At 35.2% G+C, this 20,573-nt stretch overlaps 4 protein-coding genes across 8 annotated transcripts; 3 read left to right on the forward strand and 1 right to left on the reverse strand.

The window, feature by feature from the left end:
* Positions 1-4,896: 4,896 nt before the first annotated feature.
* LOC105764752 (cytochrome P450 736A117) lies at positions 4,897-6,898 on the forward strand. 2 transcript variants are annotated; one of them, XM_052625161.1, is made up of 3 exons: positions 4,897-5,995; positions 6,133-6,765; positions 6,849-6,898. In XM_052625161.1, exons 1-2 carry the CDS (start codon positions 4,979-4,981, stop codon positions 6,742-6,744), a joined length of 1,629 nt encoding a protein of 542 aa, XP_052481121.1. In that variant the 5' UTR covers positions 4,897-4,978; the 3' UTR covers positions 6,745-6,765; positions 6,849-6,898. The 2 variants fall into 2 exon arrangements, with proteins under 2 accessions (XP_052481121.1, XP_012438946.1); XM_012583492.2 differs by having other exon boundaries at positions 4,900-5,995; positions 6,133-6,898.
* Positions 6,864-10,474, reverse strand: LOC105764753 (rhodanese-like domain-containing protein 11, chloroplastic). The gene is made up of 10 exons (XM_012583494.2): positions 10,240-10,474; positions 10,026-10,121; positions 9,699-9,806; positions 9,231-9,327; positions 9,055-9,094; positions 8,843-8,917; positions 7,997-8,084; positions 7,807-7,874; positions 7,290-7,362; positions 6,864-7,201 (listed from the first exon to the last, which is right to left on the reverse strand). Exons 1-10 carry the CDS (start codon positions 10,378-10,380, stop codon positions 7,118-7,120), a joined length of 870 nt encoding a protein of 289 aa, XP_012438948.1. The 5' UTR covers positions 10,381-10,474; the 3' UTR covers positions 6,864-7,117.
* A 1,152-nt stretch (positions 10,475-11,626) lies between these two features.
* LOC105764756 (E3 ubiquitin-protein ligase RGLG2) lies at positions 11,627-15,765 on the forward strand. 4 transcript variants are annotated; one of them, XM_012583501.2, is made up of 13 exons: positions 11,627-11,788; positions 12,377-12,442; positions 12,713-12,978; positions 13,233-13,317; positions 13,391-13,531; positions 13,619-13,732; positions 13,850-13,947; positions 14,296-14,375; positions 14,453-14,558; positions 14,669-14,796; positions 14,899-15,079; positions 15,163-15,219; positions 15,298-15,765. In XM_012583501.2, the coding sequence occupies exons 3-13, from the start codon at positions 12,736-12,738 to the stop codon at positions 15,376-15,378; spliced, it is 1,314 nt and encodes a 437-aa protein (XP_012438955.1). In that variant the 5' UTR covers positions 11,627-11,788; positions 12,377-12,442; positions 12,713-12,735; the 3' UTR covers positions 15,379-15,765. The 4 variants fall into 4 exon arrangements, with proteins under 4 accessions (XP_012438955.1, XP_012438953.1, XP_012438957.1 ...); XM_012583503.2 differs by lacking the exon at positions 11,627-11,788 and adding an exon at positions 11,829-11,932; XM_012583499.2 differs by having other exon boundaries at positions 12,377-12,978.
* Positions 15,766-15,911: 146 nt separating this feature from the next.
* Positions 15,912-18,245, forward strand: LOC105764754 (aldehyde oxidase GLOX). Its single transcript, XM_012583497.2, has one exon. The coding sequence runs from the start codon at positions 16,438-16,440 to the stop codon at positions 18,136-18,138; it is 1,701 nt and encodes a 566-aa protein (XP_012438951.1). The 5' UTR covers positions 15,912-16,437; the 3' UTR covers positions 18,139-18,245.
* Positions 18,246-20,573: the final 2,328 nt, after the last annotated feature.

The raw sequence follows: 20,573 nt of genomic DNA on the forward strand, positions 1-20,573 counted from the left end.
GTTACATGTTTTTAGTATTTTTAACGTATTATATATTTAAAAATCATATAAAAATAATATAAAATTTTTTAATACGGGTGGGTTGGGTTGGGCTCGGGCCTAACAAACGGGCATCAGATTTTGGTTGGGCCCGACCCATGAACACCTCTAGATGACACCAACTCTAATGGCCTTACTCTTTGCTACAAAGATAGCACCAGTTTCAAGTTTTAGTGTCCTCGTGTTTTTATCATTTCTAACTCAAGCATTAGAGAAAGATTGCGAATCAAGGTCATGGTGTTTGATATTTCCAACTTGGTTAATTGAATGAAAGAACAATGTGGAAGATATTGTTAAAGTGATTTTGAATAAAAAATCTAAAAAGAAAATCATATTTACTTTTTACTTTTTTTATATTTTGTATTTACTTTTTATATTTTTTATAATCGGACTAAAATGAAAAATATTGTAAACATTGAGGGTTGAATTTGTTGAATATTTTAGATTTAAGATCAAGTTGATAGAACATGTAATATTGAAGGGTTAAATTTTTATTAGACCAATAAAAATTTCACATTAGACTTTCATTACTAAGTTAATCGCAAGAGTGACTAAAATATTTAATTTCAAAAGTTGAGAGGATAAAATATTTAGGGTGATTTTTGAAATATTAAATATTAAATTTTAGTCACTCATTAAATATTTTATAATTTTAGTCACTCAACTATCCGGTTAATGATAAAATAATATAAAATTGTCAAATGGTACTTGTTTATCCCATTGCCTAAAATTCTAAATTTATAATTTCAACAGATTTGTTATTATTAATTAATTAACTTAAGAGTAAAGTACAAAATAGTCATTCAACTATTCAGTTTGTTCTATTTTGGTCACCCAATTATTAATTTGTTATATTTTAGTCACTCAACTATCCAATTAATGATAACATGATATAAAATTGTCAAATGGTACTTATTTATCCCAATGCCTAAAATTCTAAATTTCTAGTTTCAACCTATTTGTTACTATAATATTAAAATTAATTTAAGATTAAAGTACAAAAATAGTCACTCAATTATCCGGTTCATTCTATTTTGGTTACCCAACTATTAATTTTTTTCAATTTAGTCACTCAAATTTTCGAAATTAAATATTTTAATTATAAAAATCAACAAATATTTACAATATAAGTATAAAATGAGAAAAAAATATGGATGCTTATGTAACTAAATATTTTAATTACTCTTATCGTTAACTTAGGTCTTATTTGATAAACCGTTGAAAAAATTTGATCCAATATTTTCAATGATTTAATTTTTACACATGTTTGGTAATTCAAGATAAAACAATCCGATAGAATTTTTCTATAAAAAAGTGGAATATGATAAGTAGATAAGAGCTACTTATCACTTAAATTTTAGGATAAATCTCAAAATTATATATGAACTTTGATTTAATGTGCAATTGTGTACATGAACTTTAATCTGTGCAATTATACTGTGAAACTCTAATTGTGGTTCAAATGTATACTCCAAACTTTAATTTTGATAATTATACACATTTAAAGAAACAAATACATCAATTTATTTTATATTAGATAAATATAATTATTTATGTATGCAACATATAAACATAAAATGATGTTATATCAATGATTGTGTTAATAATTTATAAGAATTGGATCAAATCAAAATTTCATGTATAAAATTACACAAAATCAAAGTTCATGTAAACAATTGCATTAAACTATAGTTCATGTATAATTTTGGTCTTTATCCCTAAATTTTATTTTATTTATTTTAATATTATATTATCCTCGTAAAAATTTTACATTTGAAATTTGACTTTTGTTTAGAATAAGGTGAAATGTTTAAAATTAAAGATAAAATGTAAAATATATTATTTATATAATTTAAAATCTATATTTACCAAAAAATTAATTATATTGTGTAATTAATTTTAAGTAATGTCCAAACAAATTTTATAACATACTTTAATTTTTAATACTTAAATTTTCAATATTTATTTATTTTTAATTTATCAAACACCATCTTAGTAAATATTTAATTTTATAATTATTTTTGAATTTCATTAACTTTGTTACACTGGGTGCTAAAGTCTTATTTTATGATTTTATATTAATATTAATAATTATATTAATATTAAAAATTCTCTCCCTATTGTCCCTCTATATCCCAGTATTGACGTGGCACGATATAATTAATTAATGATTTTTTTAACTGTGTTAAGAATTGAGATAACTTAGATAATAATAATAATAAAAAGTATAGTTTTGAGATCATGAATTCATATCAATCTATCGTTTTCTGTCAAATATATTAATACCTTTCTTCATAATTCCAGCACAAATGTGAGGTTGCCATCACATTGAGTGGGGCGATTTTATTTGAAATAAATAAAATAAAATTTATATTTAAATTAATTGAATCAAGTTATTTGAATTAATTCGAGTTAAGTTGAATTTTACAATTTAAATAATTCAATAAAAGATTGGTGTAAATATCCCTTTAATCTCTGTTAATTTTGAAAATAAATAAATTGGTCTCTCTTTCAATAAAATTTCAAAAAATTTTAAAATAATTTTAAAACTTAAATATTTCTAAAGTAATATTTTGAGACATAAATAAGTTAATTAATGATTCAAGTTTATCATACTAGAATATATTATTATTATTATTATTATTATTATTATTATTTTGCTTTGAAATTTTTTTAAATATATATGGTTTCAAATTTATGTGCTCTAACATGTAATTAGTTATACTGTAACAAGATTTTAATTTGACATGTTTAATATTTTAAATTATCTTGAACAATTTGACTCGACTCGAATTTTATTCCAATAAACTTGATTCGAAAAAAATTTTAAATCAAGTAAAGATGATAAAATAGAACTCGTCGACTTGAAATTTTTTTATCCGATTCAATTAAAAGCTGACTTGTATCGGAACTAGGAATCAGCTCCTTGTGATAGATATTACCATCAGCAACAAAAAAGTCCTTACCATCTCTTAATTGCCAATCAAGTCCCTTAATCAACAGATCTCTTCCAAGCCCAAGAATGAATGGTTTTTTCCTTCCTCTTCCAAACCCAATTTATAAATGTTACAGCTAGCGTGGTTTTTTACTGGGTTGAATTATGGTTTGGGGAAAAGAATTGAAAGCAGATTGTTGTGGGGCTGTGCGGACCGTGGGCTTTCTAAAGGGTTTTGGTGGATGCGTTTGAAACCAGAAAATAGAAAATATATAAAATTGGAGACGAATGACTGATTAATGCGAAAACGTCTCTCCTATTTTGTGATTGGTGTTGAGTCTAAAATGTCGATTTGCTAGTTAGTGATCAATAATTGCGAATCCCGATGCTTTAATTCACAATTGCACCACTAGAATATAGGTTATTCATTTTTGGATTATCAACTTAATGGACATACTATCCATTAAATTATAAGTGAAATTTGAACGAGTCAAATTATAAATAGAAATATTATTAGTAAAACGCATTATTAAAGGGGTGGGCATGACTTTAAAAGTATCGTAAGACATCATATATTCCCGAGTCACCCAACCAATAAATTGCACTCTTCACCCGGCTACTTTACCACTCATGGAGATAATCTACGGATGGTATCAAAATATAGTTACTTTATAACTTGTCTCTCAACTGAGTGACTATTATATCCCTACCTCAATTTAAACTTGGTTGGGCTTGGAACCTCCATTGAGCACTCACATCTACTATAAATAACCTAAGATATCACTTAGTAAGAGGATTCCTTTCCGCACAAAACCCTAATATATTAAGCATTCATCTGGAGTCTTTCTACTTGTTCGACTTTCGATCCTAGAATGGGTGAATTGACCTTAATTCTTTTACTCAAGCCCCTTTCCTTCTTCTCCAGTTCCATTAATATTGTGCATCAACTATAATTTTTCTGAGAAATGGTCCCTAAACTAGGGGAAGGGTTAGTTCAATTATCAATTTTTTCATACTGCTTTTAGGTTTTGGCCTTTGGGGTTTATTTTGACAAAATAAGTTTTGTTGAAGGGTTTGGACAATATTTTATAAAGTACTCTATAAAAGTTCCAGAGTTTTTTGATTAATGTTTCTAAAAGAAATAAAATTTTAAGTAATAAAAATAAACAACTCTTATATTATATTTTTAAAATTATTTTTATAGGATTTTAGTTTATTTTATTTGTTTTAAATATAAAATATTTATTTTTACATCTTAAAACTGGGTTCGGTTCGGGTAACTGCAATTTTTTAACTTATATTCTAAAAATTATCCAAACACCTTAGTGCAGATTAGATTTCTATTTCTCGGCATTTATTGCTTAGCCCTACTTAAATGATTTTTTTTTGCCTCATCTTACCTGAAAAGTGTATATATAGCATCTAATAAGAATGTGTCTCATGTCATGTTTTTAATGGTTAATACGTTTTTTGAGTAAACCGAGACAAAATAGACAACTTAGGGATAACTTCGACACCTTAGGTACTAATTTGAGAATTTGGGTATAATTTAAGGACAAATTTATTAATTAAGCTAAAACATATTAAAAGACTTATAAATAGGTTTGAATATTTGATGCATTATCAGTAACCAAACAACAATATAATACCTCATTGGTGAAATAAAAGAAATAGAGAACTTATAAATAAATAAACTTTGTTTAAACCTAAACTCAAATCCTAAACCCTAAACTTAAAATTCAAAAAAAAATATTATTATTCACTAATAATTGAGAAAAACATGGGATATTATCCTTACAAATAAACATCCATAGGCAACCGACTTTTTTTTTTTTTTTGAGTAACAATACATCAGATTATTGACAACAGAAATGTGTGTGTTCCGCATTAGCTGAGATAAACAACAAAGGAAAGAGAACCACAAGTGTTTTCTAACAAAATAAACAATATCGTAGGGACCGTAATGCTGACTTTTTTTCTTTTTTTTAAAAATTATTTAAATTCATGCGCGCTGATCCCAGAATTGCACACGCCCATCTCTTTCATCTTTCATACAGCAATTTGTGGAATATGGTAAGGGATATCTCCAGTTTTCTGCAACTTTTAGAACAATATGAAATCTTTTTCATTTCATGTCCCCTGTTCTTCTCCTTGTTGGCCATCTTCGTGGTCGTCTTCATTCGTACCACTAACAAAAGAAACCTCTTATTGCCACCGTCGCCGCCGAAACTCCCAATCATCGGAAACCTCCACAACATCGGACGCTACCCTCATCGCTCACTCAAGTCCTTAGCTCAACGGTTCGGTCCTCTCATGTCGCTACGCTTCGGCAATTTCCCCATACTCGTCGTCTCCTCCGCTGATGCTGCCTCTGAGATCAAGAAAACTCATGACTTGACATTCGTAAACAGACCGAAACGCAGCCTCTTTCAAAAGCTTCTTTATGACTACAAAGACGTGGCGTCGGCACCTTACGGTGAGTATTGGAGGCAAATGAAAAGTATATGCGTAGTAAATCTTTTGAGTAACAGAAGGGATAAATCTTATCGAGGTGTGCGAGAAGAAGAAACGGCTCTAGCAGTGGAGAAGATCGAAAAGTCTAGCTCTTTGTGTTCCCCGGTGAATCTAAGCGAACTCTTTTCCGCAACCACTAACAACGTCATCTGCAGAATCGCTTTAGGAAGAAAATACAGTGAAGATACCAACAAGTTTGGTAAGCTTTTGAATGAGTTTACGGAGTTGTTGGGTACTCCGGATGTTGGGGATTATCTTCCATGGCTTGCATGGTTAAGCCATGTTAATGGACTCCATGGTAAAGCCGAGAAAGTGGCGAAGGAGTTAGATGAATTTCTGGATGGAGTGCTCGAAGAACATATGAATCGGCATGACAGACACTTAAATGATCATGCAGGGATCCAAGGTGAATATCAAAAAGACTTTGTGGATATTTTGCTGGAGATTCAGAGGGAAAACACAGTTGGCTTCCCTTTAGAAAAAATCAGCCTTAAGGCTCTTATCTTGGTAAGAACTAACAAGTTAATTTTTCATATATGTTAGCATAACGTATCTGCTTATACTGTTGCTTTCACTGTAAAGAGAATTATATATATACACACACTACAGTTCCAGAACTTCTGCTGAAGTGGATATCTTTCCAGGATACCTTTGCAGCCGGTACCGATACGACATACGTGGTCCTGGAGTGGGCAATGACAGAACTCTTAAGGCACCCCAAGATAATGAAGAAACTTCAAAACGAGGTCAGGAATGTTTCTGCTGAAAATTCAAGCATATCAGTGGATGATCTCGATAACATGCGCTACCTAAAAGCAGTGATCAAAGAGACTCTTCGTTTACATCCTCCGATTCCCTTGCTGCTTCCAACAATATCTACAAAAGACGTCAAGCTCAAGGGCTATGACATTATCCAAGGAACTCAAGTTATCATCAATGCTTGGGCAATCGGAAGAGACCTTGCGTCATGGGAGAATCCGGAAGAGTTTCTTCCAGACAGGTTCTTGGATAATTCCATAGATTTCAAAGGACAACATTTCGAGCTGATTCCATTCGGCTCTGGAAGGAGGATTTGTCCGGGAATCTTGTTTGCAATCGCAATAAATGAGCTTCTCTTAGCAAATCTTGTGCACAAGTTTGATTGGTCATTGCCTGGTGGAGCAAAAGAGAAGGATTTAGACATGACCGAAACCGGCGGCCTTACCATACGGAAAAAATCTCCTCTAATCGCTGTAGCGAATAGATGTTCTTTCTAGTGCAAAGCCTCGTCTGTTACAGTAAGTATTCTAAGTTACATGTGCTTGCAAATCTATGCATGTTATTTTCCTTGCCCTAATGCATTAAATTTCTCTACTTGTAGCATCTGAAAACTAGATTTTAAGTGAACGGAATGGCTTTCAATTGATACCATTATATGTATCCAATGCCAATGTGATTGAGTACATATGTAATCACAAGGATTTGCACCTAAGAAACAGGCAACACCATGAAACTCTGCTAACTACTGTGGCTTTCAAAATTGGGATCCTCAAAACATCTTCAGTCTCTTATAGATGATCACAAATTCAACTGCCATCTTTCAGATGGTTTAACTTTTAATCGAATGCCTTCAAGAAGATCAATATAACTTTAGTGAGACCGTATATCCTGAAGATAACGACCCACTTGCTGTGCACCAATGAACAAGGCATCGGCAACCACAAAAACTCCAACCTGACGACAAAATCAACACTGGATTATGTTAGCAAGTAACTACTACACTTGAGCTCGTTTTGCTGGAAAAGATGAAGTGAATATTTACCAGGCGAATCGAGTAGAGTAATCGGTAACCCCAGCCTTCTCTGGCAGCTTGAGCTCTCTGCTGATCCGTCCAACTGAAAGTTAAAATGGAATTAGATAAAATGGCTAGTCTACATGATAACTACAAGTTACATAGTCTCTGGTTTTCAATTTCAAAGTTCAAACTGCACTTGCTACTCAAGATCACATTTTAGATGAGATTTTTCTTCTACTTCTTTTTCTTCTTCTTCAAATTCTTTTACACCCTACAATCAAATAAATAGGACCTATTTCCGTATTAAAAACTTGAGCTATAATAAAATGGTTTTAATCTAACTCTTCATTTTATTCAAATACCTGTGTTTCTACCCAGGTTTAATGCATATCCAAATATAGGTATGAGGGTACGATCGTCCATATAAAATCGTCGGTCCGAGTAGCATAGGTTTTAATATCCTTAAACCAGTCTTTGGAACAAGGTCCCGGCAGGTCAATTTGCCATATTTATTTTGGAGAGAAGGGAGAGATATATCATGTACCCGAGAAACTCTGAAAGCCCACCAATTCCTGCAAACCTCAAAGGCTGAGTACCTTCTCTGGCAAGATCCTGAAGAAAATAAGTTGAGATTTGCCAAATTAATTGAACTTCTTCATGTACAATCGAACACAAGTAATTAGGCAGCAGGAAAATGAGAATAAAAACTAAAAGGAAATTCTGTCAAGCAGTACCTCTTCTTCAGCAGCCTCTAGACCCCCTTGAACCCAGAAAAGATTTTTGTAGCCAGCATTACACAGTAGCTCACAAGCCGCTAGAGATCTGGCAAAAAAGTGCAGTCCAGTGAAGCTAAAGAATTGATGCCACGTTTAGCAGCTAAAAGGTACTCAAAGATGTATATATTTTCGCCTTCAGTCATGGTGACCAAGCAGTGAATTTCTAAATAAATCCATGGAAATGAATTTCAACTCCGGAAAAGAATAAAGTATAGCGTACAAAGTTAGGGTAGACAGACCATTAATCTGAAATGAGAACTTAAAATGTAGTTATCATTTATCTAATTGACCCATGTGCCTACATTGCATAACAACAATATATATTATCAAATTCCATCTATTTTGCTCCATCTTCTTTTTCTTTTTTATTTCACTGAGCTCACAAACTGGAGAGGTCAAGACATGACGCAGACTAATAACTCCAGCTCTGATTAAGAAGAACATTTGCATTCCGAGCACTTTTTGTTATATTAGTAATGAAACTGATTGTTCAAAACTATCATCTAAAGCTTTCCAAAGCATTCATAATCTCAAGTTCATTCTTTTGAGAGAATTATTGCATAAAGATTGAAAATAACATATACTGCCCTTAAAAGATCAAGAGCAAACATTATAATGATAGCTGCATCCCTAAATTGGGTCCAAATGCTTCGCCTAAAAAGATGCTTCAGCATTTTAAGGTCTAAATACATAACATTTTCAGCTGAGATCAAATTAAAAGGAAAAGTAATCCATTAAATGAAACAAAATCAATCCTAAAGTGCAAACACTCTCCTCTGTCACTTAAAAGAAAAAAAAAATCACCTCAATCCTTTCTGGCATGTAACGATAAGCTCTGCATCTTTTGGGAATTTCTCCTCAACTTTTGACAAGAACTGACTGTCAAAGAAAGCAGTTAAAGAATAAGTACAAAATTTATTTTATATACATGAAATGTGAGAATGGACATGGACAAGCACATATGTGTGCAGAGCCACATACGCAAAATAGAGAAGCAAAGGCAACTTATAACGCACCTGTCATAAGACAATGTAGGCACCCCACTCCACCAACCCCCTATAGAAAACATAAAACAGTTTTAATATATGTCCCCACAGTGGATCAAATTGGTTTTATCAAGTAATCCTACACTAGGTAAACCATTAATATGATCTTCCTAGAAGTCGGATGATAGAAAAGAATCGACAGATACCCATCACAAAATTGGTGGCTTTTCTGGAAAGGGTTCCAACGTCAAATTTATTATCAACTTCAAAGATCGGTACCCAGGTGGAGCCCTTAACCCATGCCTTCAAAACAGTGTAAGAAAACATGAATATGTTCCAATCACAAATAAAGTGACACCAACCTTGGAGATACCACGCAACATACAATTCCCTAAATAAGAAAGGGATGAAATGAAAAAAACAAGAATTGTTGTTTTTAGATTCCAATTACTTACCAGTTTCCCAACAATAATCAATACCTTAAAGAAATATGCCTATGTAATGCTTTAAACATGGCATTTCAAAAGAAACACGGATTGAAAACATAACCATAATCTATGATACAATGAATAATAAGACTAGAGTAGCTTCAATCCAGAAGACAAGGGAGCTAAGAGACTAGTTGTAACAATCATGTATGCGAGATTAAAGTTAAAAGAGAAGTGATTAACTACCTTCTCGCGCTCACTAGACGGGCGAACATCGAGTAGAGGCTTGTTTGAAAGTTGAATTGCATAACCTGCCTCTCTAGGTGTAAGCATCTTTACTTTTCCTTCCCTAATCTGTAAACACAATGCAGCTAAAACTTACTGCTAATAAAGCAAGAAGCCCCCACATTAAAGTTCAATTTACTAGATTTAGCATTGTCATGAGAATCATCCTCATTAGACATGTACAGGGGGGGTACTTTATCAAATATGGCAGTGAGGATTCAAGGGAAAAAAATCAGATTAAAGAAAAAAGAAACGAAAACTTAAAGCTGAGGAATAAAGAAAATATACCATAGCATCCCATCTCTTCTTCGCAGCAGCCATATCTCTCATTTGTTTCAACTCAAAATCTTCTTCACCAGCTTGCATTCGAATAACCCCACATTGCTAAATTCACAAGAAAACAAGAATTTAAAAAAAAAAAAGAAACCAAAGGAGAAAACAATAAAACAAATTTGAATGAACCGAAAACCCATTAAATTGACTGGCTGTAAGAGAAGCATACAAAACGATGCAGAGTGATAGTTGGATGTTTGAAGGTTAATATACTTGGAGTTGGAATTGAAGAGTTCAAAGAAGGAGCTTTCTGGCTATGAAGGCGCGAAATGGTTAAAGAATTGAGAGAAGGAAAAGCCAAAGAAGCCATTGTTATGGTTGTTTCGAGATTTTTCTCTTAAAAAAAAAAGGGTCAATTTATCAGTTGAATTTTTGCTTTATCCTTTCTGGGTTGGGTTCCTGGAGGATCATTATCCGAAAATCCAACTATCCAATTCTTAACCCCCTTCATGCACGCCACTAACGACGTCGTTTTTTTACTTCTTTTAAGCCTTATATTTATTTCTTATAAAACTTAAGTTACTTATTTCTCCCTTCACATTTATAAAAAAAAATTATTATAAACATTCATTTATTTTTTTTAATACTTAAATTTGAATTATTTATCAAATATATATATAATATTAAAAGTTATAAAGATTATAAAACCAAAAATAAATTATAGAAAATTTTTGTTATTTGAAAAGTTTAGATTTGATTTTAATAGGAGCTTAGAATATATTGATGATCAAAATTATATGGGTGTCGAGTAAGTAATCTAAAAACAATAAAATTAGTGTTTGGTGACTAAAGATAAATGATAAGTAATAATTTTGATTAAAGAGAAGTGATGCGAGAGAAGTTAATAAGGATGGATTGATGTATGATGTAGGATAGAGTATGAGAGAAAATAAAAATAAGTAATCATTTTTTGGTTAGTATTTGGTACATTAGTAGTACAATTTTCTTATTCCATAAATAATTTTGAAAATTTTGACATGTGTCTCAAGTAGGTTTAAGGGATTGACAAGTGTATCATAGGATATAGTAAAATATTAAAATAAAGATACACACGTTAATCTTTTTAACTCGTGGAATAAAAATGTTCACCTTCAATGTACTAAATACTCACTCTTTTATTATATTTTATAAGACACTTATGAAGTCCTTAATTTTCATTGTACAATCTAAAAACTCTACTCGACTCCATCATCAACATTTTTCTACATCAAATGTCATGTTAAGCCTTTATATTATCAAAAATTTTCCACGCCACATATTATGATAACACTTGACGATACGTTAAGATTTTGACAAAAAAAATAACAATATTTCAATAGCTCAATTGGTTATATTTTTTTGACGAAAAACTCAATTAATTTTTTAATTATTTTAGAAAGATTTTTTTGAGTATTTAAGCCTAATCTAAACTAAATGATTTTAATTAAAATTAAGAAATGTAAAAAAACACAAAAAGAAAAAATAACTGCAGTAACTGAAAATAACGGTGGGTAAAGCGGTTATAAGACAAAGATATGAAAGTAAGACTGAATGGAAATATCTAAAGAGTCATCAAAAGGAAACTTCCAAGAACCAACCAACCAACCAAGCCGACCCAATCCATCTTCTTCGCCGCTATTTCTTTACTTTTACCGCTTACAACGCATGGTCTTCTCCCTCCACTCACTTCTCTTTCTTTTCTCTTTACTCACCCAATACTTCACTCTTTTGCTTAAAAGGTGAACAAATAATTAACCCTTTTCCTTACTTTTTTTTAATATATTTTTAGTTTACAACTTTTGTTCCTCACTTTGAATCTGGGTTTCTTTTCTTTTGTTTTGGTGAATTTTGTTCAATGGATGTAGAGTTTGGAACATTTGAAGGTTTTTATTTGCTTCCTGTGTTTTCAGCTACGATTGTTTATACATCTGAGATCTTGTTTTAAACGTAGTTAGATTCTTAATGCAATTCATTCCCCCCCCCCCTTTCTTTTGGGTCTGGATTATGACAAGATTTATGTTTGTGTGAAGTGTGTCTGTTCAGTTTGGGTTCTTTATGAGTATGCTTCCTTATAATGTCGAAATTATAAGCTTGAAAATCTCATGGAGGTATAATAAGGAATCTTCGGTGTGGCTTAATATCTGGTGTTAATAGTTTAGCAGCATTTCTGATTGTTGCATTTTGAAGCACTAAGTATGTGATTGCTTCTATAATGTTAAAAGCGTTGATCTTTCTATTAATTAACTTAAGTTTATCCGGATAAATGCATTACTGAATTCCAAAGAAAACGGGGCAAATTAATGGCATATAATTTGATAACCTTGCAGATAGATGATGGAGATGGGATAGGCGTTGAGTGATACTGCATTTGCCTCAGAATTGAAGCTTGATAGGTTTTTCCTTTCCTGCTATTTTCATTGTTGATTACTTTCTACTTCTGATCACAACTTGGTATGGAAATGGGCCTTTCTATGTGAAACTGGTACCACTTTTCCAAAAAAGCTGGCCATTGTTTTAATCTTAATAATAGCACATAATCAACTGAGTTTAAACCTGTTATTTGTTTCAAAATTATGTTTAATATCTGCGAAAATACATTATTGTTATTTACAGTTAACTTGGTTCTTTGCTGCATTCATGTTCGCATATGTTGAATCTTGCAGAATATATATCAATTATAGAGCTGATGGGTGGCATAATATCAAAACGATCGACCACATCACAGTCCTCATCTGTAGCTTCTAATTCATATTCATGGGATTCTCATAGATATGCACAGCCATCATATGCTCCCTCAGGCCAAGACTATGTTCCAGAGCAGCGTTATGCCCCTCCATATCACAGCTACGGCGGTTATGCCCCAGAGTCGAAGAGGAGGTTGGAGAGAAAATTTTCGAAGATAGATGATAACTACAACAGCTTGGAGCAGGTATACTGTATTTGTAATTCCCGGTGATTTAAATGCAAGAAATCTTCAGTCAATTTGAGAATTGCTGAGCATGTTCCTCGCAGGAATGCACTTAGAGACACTTATTTTTGTTATTTATAGGATATATAGATATACACTACAAAAAGATTAAAATTTCATATCAACATTGGAATTGGCATTGTTATGTTATTTGGCTAGCCAATATACATACAGATTTGGTAAGCAAAGTTTGTTAAAGTCCTCTTTTCCCACAGGTCACTGATGCCCTGGCCCGTGCTGGCCTGGAGTCTTCGAATCTTATTGTTGGCATTGATTTCACTAAGAGCAATGAGTGGACAGGTCCGACATTCTCTCAATGTATTTAAAGGTTTTCTTATAATGGTGCAACACCTTTTAATGTGCTTTAAAATAGGTGCAAGATCATTCCACCGAAGAAGTCTACACCACATTGGAGATGAGCAAAATCCATATGAACAGGCAATATCCATTATTGGAAAAACATTGTCTTCCTTTGATGAGGATAATTTAATTCCTTGTTTTGGATTCGGAGATGGTATTCATTTCGTAAGATTTTTCCATTGGGTCTCTTAATTTAACCTTTTTCATAGTTGAGATGATATGAGATTCTTTGATCTGGCAGCATCAACACATGATCAAGAAGTATTCAGCTTCTATCCGGATGAGACCTTTTGCAATGGATTTGAAGAAGTGTTGAGACGATACAGAGAATTAGTCCCTAATCTGAAACTTGCAGGTTATAATTCATTTCACTTCTTCATTTTATTCATTCCGTTGTCAGTCCTGTGCTTATCTTATTTTCGGGATATTTTCCTTCATCTCTACACCTACCCGCATTTATTCTTTTTGACAGGTCCAACGTCATTTGCTCCTATAATTGAAATGGCCATCACCATTGTTGAGCAAAGTGGTGGGCAATACCATGTGTTGCTGATAATAGCCGATGGGCAGGTAACTTACCTGCTTTGTGTTGTACAATAATTTGTTTAATTTCAAATGCTTGGTAAATCCTCTTTAAACACACACAAATACTTGGTTTGGGAAAAGGGTTCCGCATGCCTATGCTCGTACTTAATAGGTTAGTATACTGCATATAATTATAAATTACACATTATAATCTAGTCCTAGTATAGAATGACCACAGCAGTAGGCAATTTTGTTTTTCATCCTTTTAACCCCGTTAGTTACTGCAAGACTCCTCCGGTAATGATCTTCTGTTGCTGAAATTTGAGCTTTCTATCTAAAACATGTTTTTAAGTGAAATCTTTGTCGATGGTTTCTATCTGGTAATGGATGCAGGTGACTAGAAGTGTTGATACAGAGCGTGGCCAACTAGGCCCACAAGAAACAAAAACAGTGGAAGCAATAGTAAAAGCAAGGTGCTATATGGTCGCTTGTGTTCCCAAATGATGTTTTCTTCTATGTTCAACTTCCTAACATACCGATTACTTTGCAGTGAGTATCCCTTGTCTATTATTTTAGTCGGAGTTGGAGATGGACCATGGGACATGATGAGAGAATTTGATGATAACATTCCTGCCCGTGCCTTTGATAATTTCCAGGCAAGTGTAGCTTGTCGACTTTTTTCTTTCTTATATTTGCTTCTTGAAGCTGGTAAGGTGACCCATATTATTCATATTCGCCATCTAATTTGAAAAGCTGCTTCCTGTAGTTTGTGAATTTTACGGAAATAATGTCGAAGAATATGGATAGGTCCCGAAAAGAGGCAGAGTTTGCTCTTTCAGCATTGATGGAAATTCCGTCTCAGTACAAAGCAACGCTGGAGCTCAACATATTGGGGTAATAATTAGTATTGTTTTAGTAGGCTTACAAGGCATTTAACCAGTCTTAATGGGAAGATAACATTGAAGTGCAACTTCTTTTATGTTATTGGTTAAACAGTAATACCAGGGGGAAGGCTATTGATAGGGTTCCTCTTCCCCCTCCTCTTTATGGTGCGGGATCTTTTAGCAACTCGAAACTTTCGTGGTCAAGTGGTTTTCATCCAAGTGCACCTTCTTCCGCTAGACGTGAAGCACCAGTCCAAACCGCTCCTCCTGCAAGTTCTGCTTCAGATAATCATGTAATCTATCTTATTTTCAATGACTTAAAAATCACAATTCTCATAAATCAATCTCTAAAGGTATTTGCATGTTTTTCCGACAGCTATGCCCTATTTGCATTTGCAATGCAAAGGATATGGCCTTTGGTTGTGGACATCAGGTAACATAACTAAGGATTTTATTATTATCTGACATCCCTTGTTGAATGGAAGGATTCCTAAATTTCATTTCCATGCAGACCTGTTGTGAGTGCGGACAGGACCTTCAGTTGTGTCCCATCTGCCGAGGCACCATCGATACGAGAATAAGACTCTATTAAGCATAATATGCTTTGCCTGGACTTGCTTATGCTCTCTCTATCGTCCAGCATTCCAAGAGTAAGTCCTTTAAGTTTATTGTGCAAAAGGCTTCATAGTTGGCCATGATTGGATGCGCATTGGATCTTTTCTTTAGAGAGATTGGGCACCCATCATATATGTATCCAAAGTTTTGTACATAGTTGTGGATTTCATCGAACTAAAAAACTTAGTCATATAGCATTATCTATTTCAGTAGATCATATTGTTGTAATGTAATCAGGCACAGAACACCTGGGAACAGACATGTCTCATTGTCGGATTAGCATCCGTGCCACATGCCAACTGTAATCTGTAATGTTTTTCATGCCGTGAGAATGCATTTTCAGCCCCCATTTATTAACTAATAACTGGCAATCCTTACATTTGTTTATTAGCTTTAAAGTTTAAGCCATAATCTGCACAATGAAACAGTTCCACTTGTTGACAGCCTGATCTTTTCTAACCTGGTTGTCCTGGTCAAAAAAGTTCCATAGGTTCTCGCCTTTTATTTGGATGTGCGGATGTGTTTGACACGTGCATATTCATTTTTTTAAAGATTTTTTTTTTGTATTTGGAGGATTTTTGAAATATTATATTCTTATACGCATGTCCGAAAATATGTCATCGGTCGGAGGAATGTAGTTAGGAGTGGCATGCTACTGTCGCTTTCTTTAGCTTTGCCATAAATAACATGAGTATAATAATGAAAATATTAATGTGTCATTTTTTTACACATAAGAAAATACAGATGAATATAGATATTGCAAGATGTAGTGAGTAGTCAGCCAAGAATTGTGCACTTCAGTGGTACGTTGTGTGATGCTTTGCATGAATATCACATTCAGCTCACGTCAAGATTGCTTCGACTAACTTCACGCCATTTTAGGACCCATCGGTTCCAACTTCAGCAAAACTAGCAGCTGCGTCATTAACAGCCGCCTCGAGTCTTGAATTTACCCTAGACCTAAAACCAACCTATAAAATGAAGTTTTATATATTAACTCCATGAACCGCAACAGTCGAACTCCAAGTCCTACACCATGGGTGACAAGAACCATTTGCTTTACGTTGTTACAATTCATGCAATCTTCGCTTTACTGCATTTCATTGTCAGTGATGCAGTCGAGACGCTCGCCCGTGCTGTGGGCCGACAAGAGAGATGGCAGCTGTTACGGAATAATACGGGAGTTGTCGCCATGCACATGGCGTTAACCCATGAAAATACTGTTATTATCTTCGACCAAACTGAAGCAGGCCCCTCTCAGTACCGGCTTCATGAACGGTACAATGGGAGAAGATGCAGCACTCGTTCCCGTGCCGATTTAAAAGATGGGGCGTGTTATGCTCATTCGGTTGAATATTACATTCATGGTAATAACTTGCGGCCGCTTAGGTTTGTCTCGGATCCATGGTGCTCTTCGGGTTCGTTCCTCAGCAATGGCACACTTCTCCAAGTTGGTGGCCATGGTCGAGGATCGCAAAGGATACGATATTTCAGACCTTGCCGTGATCATCTATGCAATTGGCAGCAATCGAAGAGGTCATTGTCGGATAATCGATGGTATGCTTCGAATCTATTATTGCCTCAACATGATCGAGTTATTGTTGTTGGTGGAAGGAATGCTTATAGTTACGAATTTATACCTAAATTACATACCAAGGACAGATCTTTTAATCTTCCCTTTTTGCATGACACTCATGACGAGGATGGTGGCGGAAACAACCTCTACCCTTTCCTTCATCTTTCTTCTGATGGTAACCTCTTCATCTTCGCCAACCGTGACTCCATCCTTTTCAATTATCAACGAAACCGTGTGGTCAAAACCTTTCCGAGGATTCCAGGGGGTGGTTCCAGAAGCTATCCGAGCTCAGGATCATCAGTTATTCTCCCATTGGATCACCAAGACAGGTTCCAAAAAGTCGAAGTCATGGTATGCGGCGGCGCGGCCTCGGGAGCTTACGAAGCGGCAGCCAGAGGGAGATTCCTCCCTGCATTGAGCTCCTGTGGGAGAATGGTGATTACAGGGAACAATCACATATGGAAAATGGAAAACATGCCAGGACCTCGTACCATGCATGACATGTTGATCCTTCCTACAGGTCATATACTAATCATCAATGGCGCTAGACGTGGTTGCGCAGGATGGCAAAACGCAGCGACCCCATCGCTCAGGCCGTACCTTTACAATCCTAAGAAAAGTCGTGGACAAAGATTTACGGTCCTGAAAGCCACCAGGATTGCCCGAATGTATCATTCCTCGGCTCTTCTTTTACCGGACGGGAGAGTCTTGGTTGCCGGCGGCAACCCTTATAATACATACACTTTCAGCAACGTTGCTTACCCGACGGAGCTAAGATTACAAGCTTTTGTCCCTGATTATATGGACCGGCAATTCAATGATTTGAGACCTGGGAATGTAACGATAGAGTATGAGGGGCATTCATCTGGTGTTGCATATGGGACAGCGTTTACTATTCATTTCTGGCTTGGACGAAGGCCAAGTAAAGACGTGGAATATAGTGTTTATGCGCCGCCGTTCACGACGCATTCCATTTCAATGAATCAAAGGTTGCTGAAACTGAGGTGCCGGCACACAACAAGGGACGGCGGTGGTTCGATGAGTGCTGTTTTGGAGGCTCCACCGTCGCCGAATGTGGCACCACCTGGTTACTATTTGCTTACTGTTGTTAATAATGGCATCCCTAGCTTATCTCAATGGATTAGATTCATCCCTGCTTGATCTTTCTTGCACTTTGTCTTCAATATCCAAAATAATATGCTTTTTAATTTCCTGAATAAAGTGTAACCAGATATTCTGTTATTCTTCTGTAAATTCACTCTTAACTTATATTGTAGTTAAAAAATTAGAGATAAAAAAAATAAAAAAAATAATTTATGAATAAAAATTAAAAAAGGGAGCGTCACAATTGGGCAATTTACCAATAAAAGCCATTTTTTTCAAAAATTACCGAAATGGACCCATTATTTTATTATTTACCGGAATGGTCCAAAAACCGCGAAATCGCGTCCACGTCAGCGCAATGTCAGTGCACGCGCCAGGACATCGCGTCCACGTCAGCGTGAGTTGCTGACGTGGACGCGATTTCACAGTTTTTCCCACGTTAGGTTTTTTTGGCTTTTAGGGTTTAAGGTTCAGGCTTTTTAGGGTTTTAGGGTCCTAGAAGAAATAATTTCGAGTTGATGTTTCTGATAAAATAATATAAAATCGCTTCTAGCAGGATGATATTTGAGAAGAATTTGTGAAATCGTGCCCTCGTGAACGCGCTTTTGCTACAGTAGGTCACGGAAGAAATAATTATTTTTTTGACGTTTCTGAGCAAATAGTATAAAATCGCTTCTAGCAGGATGCTATTTGAGAAGAATTTGTGAAATTGCGGCCTCGTCAGCGCGCTTTTGCTACAGTAGGTCATGTAAGAAATAAAATTTTTTTAACGTTTTTGAGCAAATAATATAAAATCGCTTATACCAGGATGCTATCTGAGAAGAATTTGTGAAATCGCGCCCCGTGGACGCGATTTTGCTACAGTAACATGTTTGGGCTGAGGCTATAAATTAGGCAGAAAATGTTCTTAGAATGCATAAGTCACAGCAGAAACAATTTAGAGAGGCTAAGAAGGTTAGAGTTTCAAATATGAGTGAACGTATTAGTGCTGTTATTTACTACGATGGTGAGGTTTGCCACACCGAGAATGGTGTTGTTTTTTTGTCGGAGAATACGGTGCAACTGGTTTTTAACCAGAACATAGATTTGACAGAACTTCGTAAAAGGATTAGGCGTAAAATTTTTGGAACGACGCCAATGAAAGTTCTGTCTATCACGTATCGATTTTGTTCTTCTGTTAATCCGGTTACATATGACTCGTTTGACATAAAAGGTGCTCGTAGCTTGGAGGCAATGGTGCAGACTCATCTTGCTAGTGGAGCAGCTTATATTGAGTTATATGTACAATTTACATCGCCAACTGATGTACCAGCGACCGGTGTTCGAGATGTATACACCACCCCTGGCCGACACTCAGTCAACGGGTTACAAAATACGGAACAGCCCATGTTCGGTAGCGGTGTCAATTGCACATCCCCTGCAAGACACTCTGTCAGTGGATGGGACATGTACATCGATGGCTCGATGTTTGATGCTGGAAATACGTACTGGGGAGCGGCATCAAGTTCTAGCGGGTGGCAATCTACATCCAATTGGGGACGTTATCAAATGCCCAGAAGAAAGGATGATGTACTTCCTACGACGTCAACCGGTAAGGGGACCTCGTACACTGTAGATGATTGTGGGTTAGAAGATGACTCGAATGTGGATCCACCCCGAGAGCCCGGGCCGGATGGTGCAGAAGTTGACTTATTTTCTAAACCAGAGCCTATTCCAACAGAGGCTGAAGATGCTGACAGGAGTTCAGATGAGGAAGAAAATCCACGATTCAGAGCATACTCACCTCCAGCCCACATGTATAATGTCGATCTGTCTGCAGATAATGCGTTAGAGTTTCTAGATCTACCACACCGGTTGCGTGATCGTACAAGTTCGGGGGTAGATTTCGGTGAACTAGAAGTTGGTAATCAGTTTACCAACAATGATAGTTTTATTGGTGCTTTGAAACAACATAGCATCAAAAACAGCGTTAACTACCACGTCGTTAAATCAAAATCTGATAAGTTTGAGGTGAAGTGTGTGGTGCAAGACGGCATATGTTCATGGAAAATCTATGCCTCGTTAAGGAAAAGGACAGATTGTGGGAGATAAAAAAGAACAAAGGTCCACATATATGTGCTGCAGGTACAGTATTGACTGTATCTGAATAATACTTTTATTATGCAATTATTAATTATTTAATGTACTCCCTTTGTAGGTGTTTCACAAGATCATCCGAAAATGGATTTAGCTATGTTAGCTAGCTTGATACTGCCCACGATAAAAGCAGATCCTAGGACTTCAGTACCAGTGTTAATTGCCAATATCCGTAGCCAAATGGGGTACATGCCCTCTTACCGCAAGGCTTGGATAGCTAAGAAAAAGGCGTTGGAGAAGATGCATAGTGGGTGGGACGCCTCATATAATGAAATATGGCAGTGGTGTCAGGTGCTAGAGAGATACGTTCCCGGTGCCATCACAGACCTTGAAACGAAACATGCGTACTACAACGG

The sequence above is a fragment of the Gossypium raimondii genome, chromosome 12 (assembly GCF_025698545.1).
Source record: "Gossypium raimondii isolate GPD5lz chromosome 12, ASM2569854v1, whole genome shotgun sequence".
Taxonomy (NCBI): Eukaryota; Viridiplantae; Streptophyta; class Magnoliopsida; order Malvales; family Malvaceae; genus Gossypium; species Gossypium raimondii.

What these genes read in the sequence shown, in the direction of transcription:
- LOC105764752 (XM_052625161.1), top strand. Translation starts at nt 4,979, where the DNA reads ATGCGCGCTGATCCCAGAATTGCACACGCCCATCTCTTTCATCTTTCA. An exon ending in GCCTTAAGGCTCTTATCTTG is followed by an intron (nt 5,996 to 6,132) that starts GTAAGAACTAAC and finishes ATATCTTTCCAG; the next exon opens with GATACCTTTGCAGCCGGTAC.
- LOC105764753 (XM_012583494.2), bottom strand. Translation starts at nt 10,380, where the DNA reads ATGGCTTCTTTGGCTTTTCCTTCTCTCAATTCTTTAACCATTTCGCGC. An exon ending in CCTACATTGTCTTATGACAG is followed by an intron (nt 8,918 to 9,054) that starts GTGCGTTATAAG and finishes TTTCTTTGACAG; the next exon opens with TCAGTTCTTGTCAAAAGTTG. An exon ending in TAGAGGCTGCTGAAGAAGAG is followed by an intron (nt 7,875 to 7,996) that starts GTACTGCTTGAC and finishes TATTTTCTTCAG; the next exon opens with GATCTTGCCAGAGAAGGTAC.
- LOC105764756 (XM_012583499.2), top strand. Translation starts at nt 12,697, where the DNA reads ATGTTGAATCTTGCAGAATATATATCAATTATAGAGCTGATGGGTGGC. An exon ending in GTTCTGCTTCAGATAATCAT is followed by an intron (nt 15,080 to 15,162) that starts GTAATCTATCTT and finishes TTTTTCCGACAG; the next exon opens with CTATGCCCTATTTGCATTTG. An exon ending in CCTTTGGTTGTGGACATCAG is followed by an intron (nt 15,220 to 15,297) that starts GTAACATAACTA and finishes ATTTCCATGCAG; the next exon opens with ACCTGTTGTGAGTGCGGACA.
- LOC105764754 (XM_012583497.2), top strand. Translation starts at nt 16,438, where the DNA reads ATGGGTGACAAGAACCATTTGCTTTACGTTGTTACAATTCATGCAATC.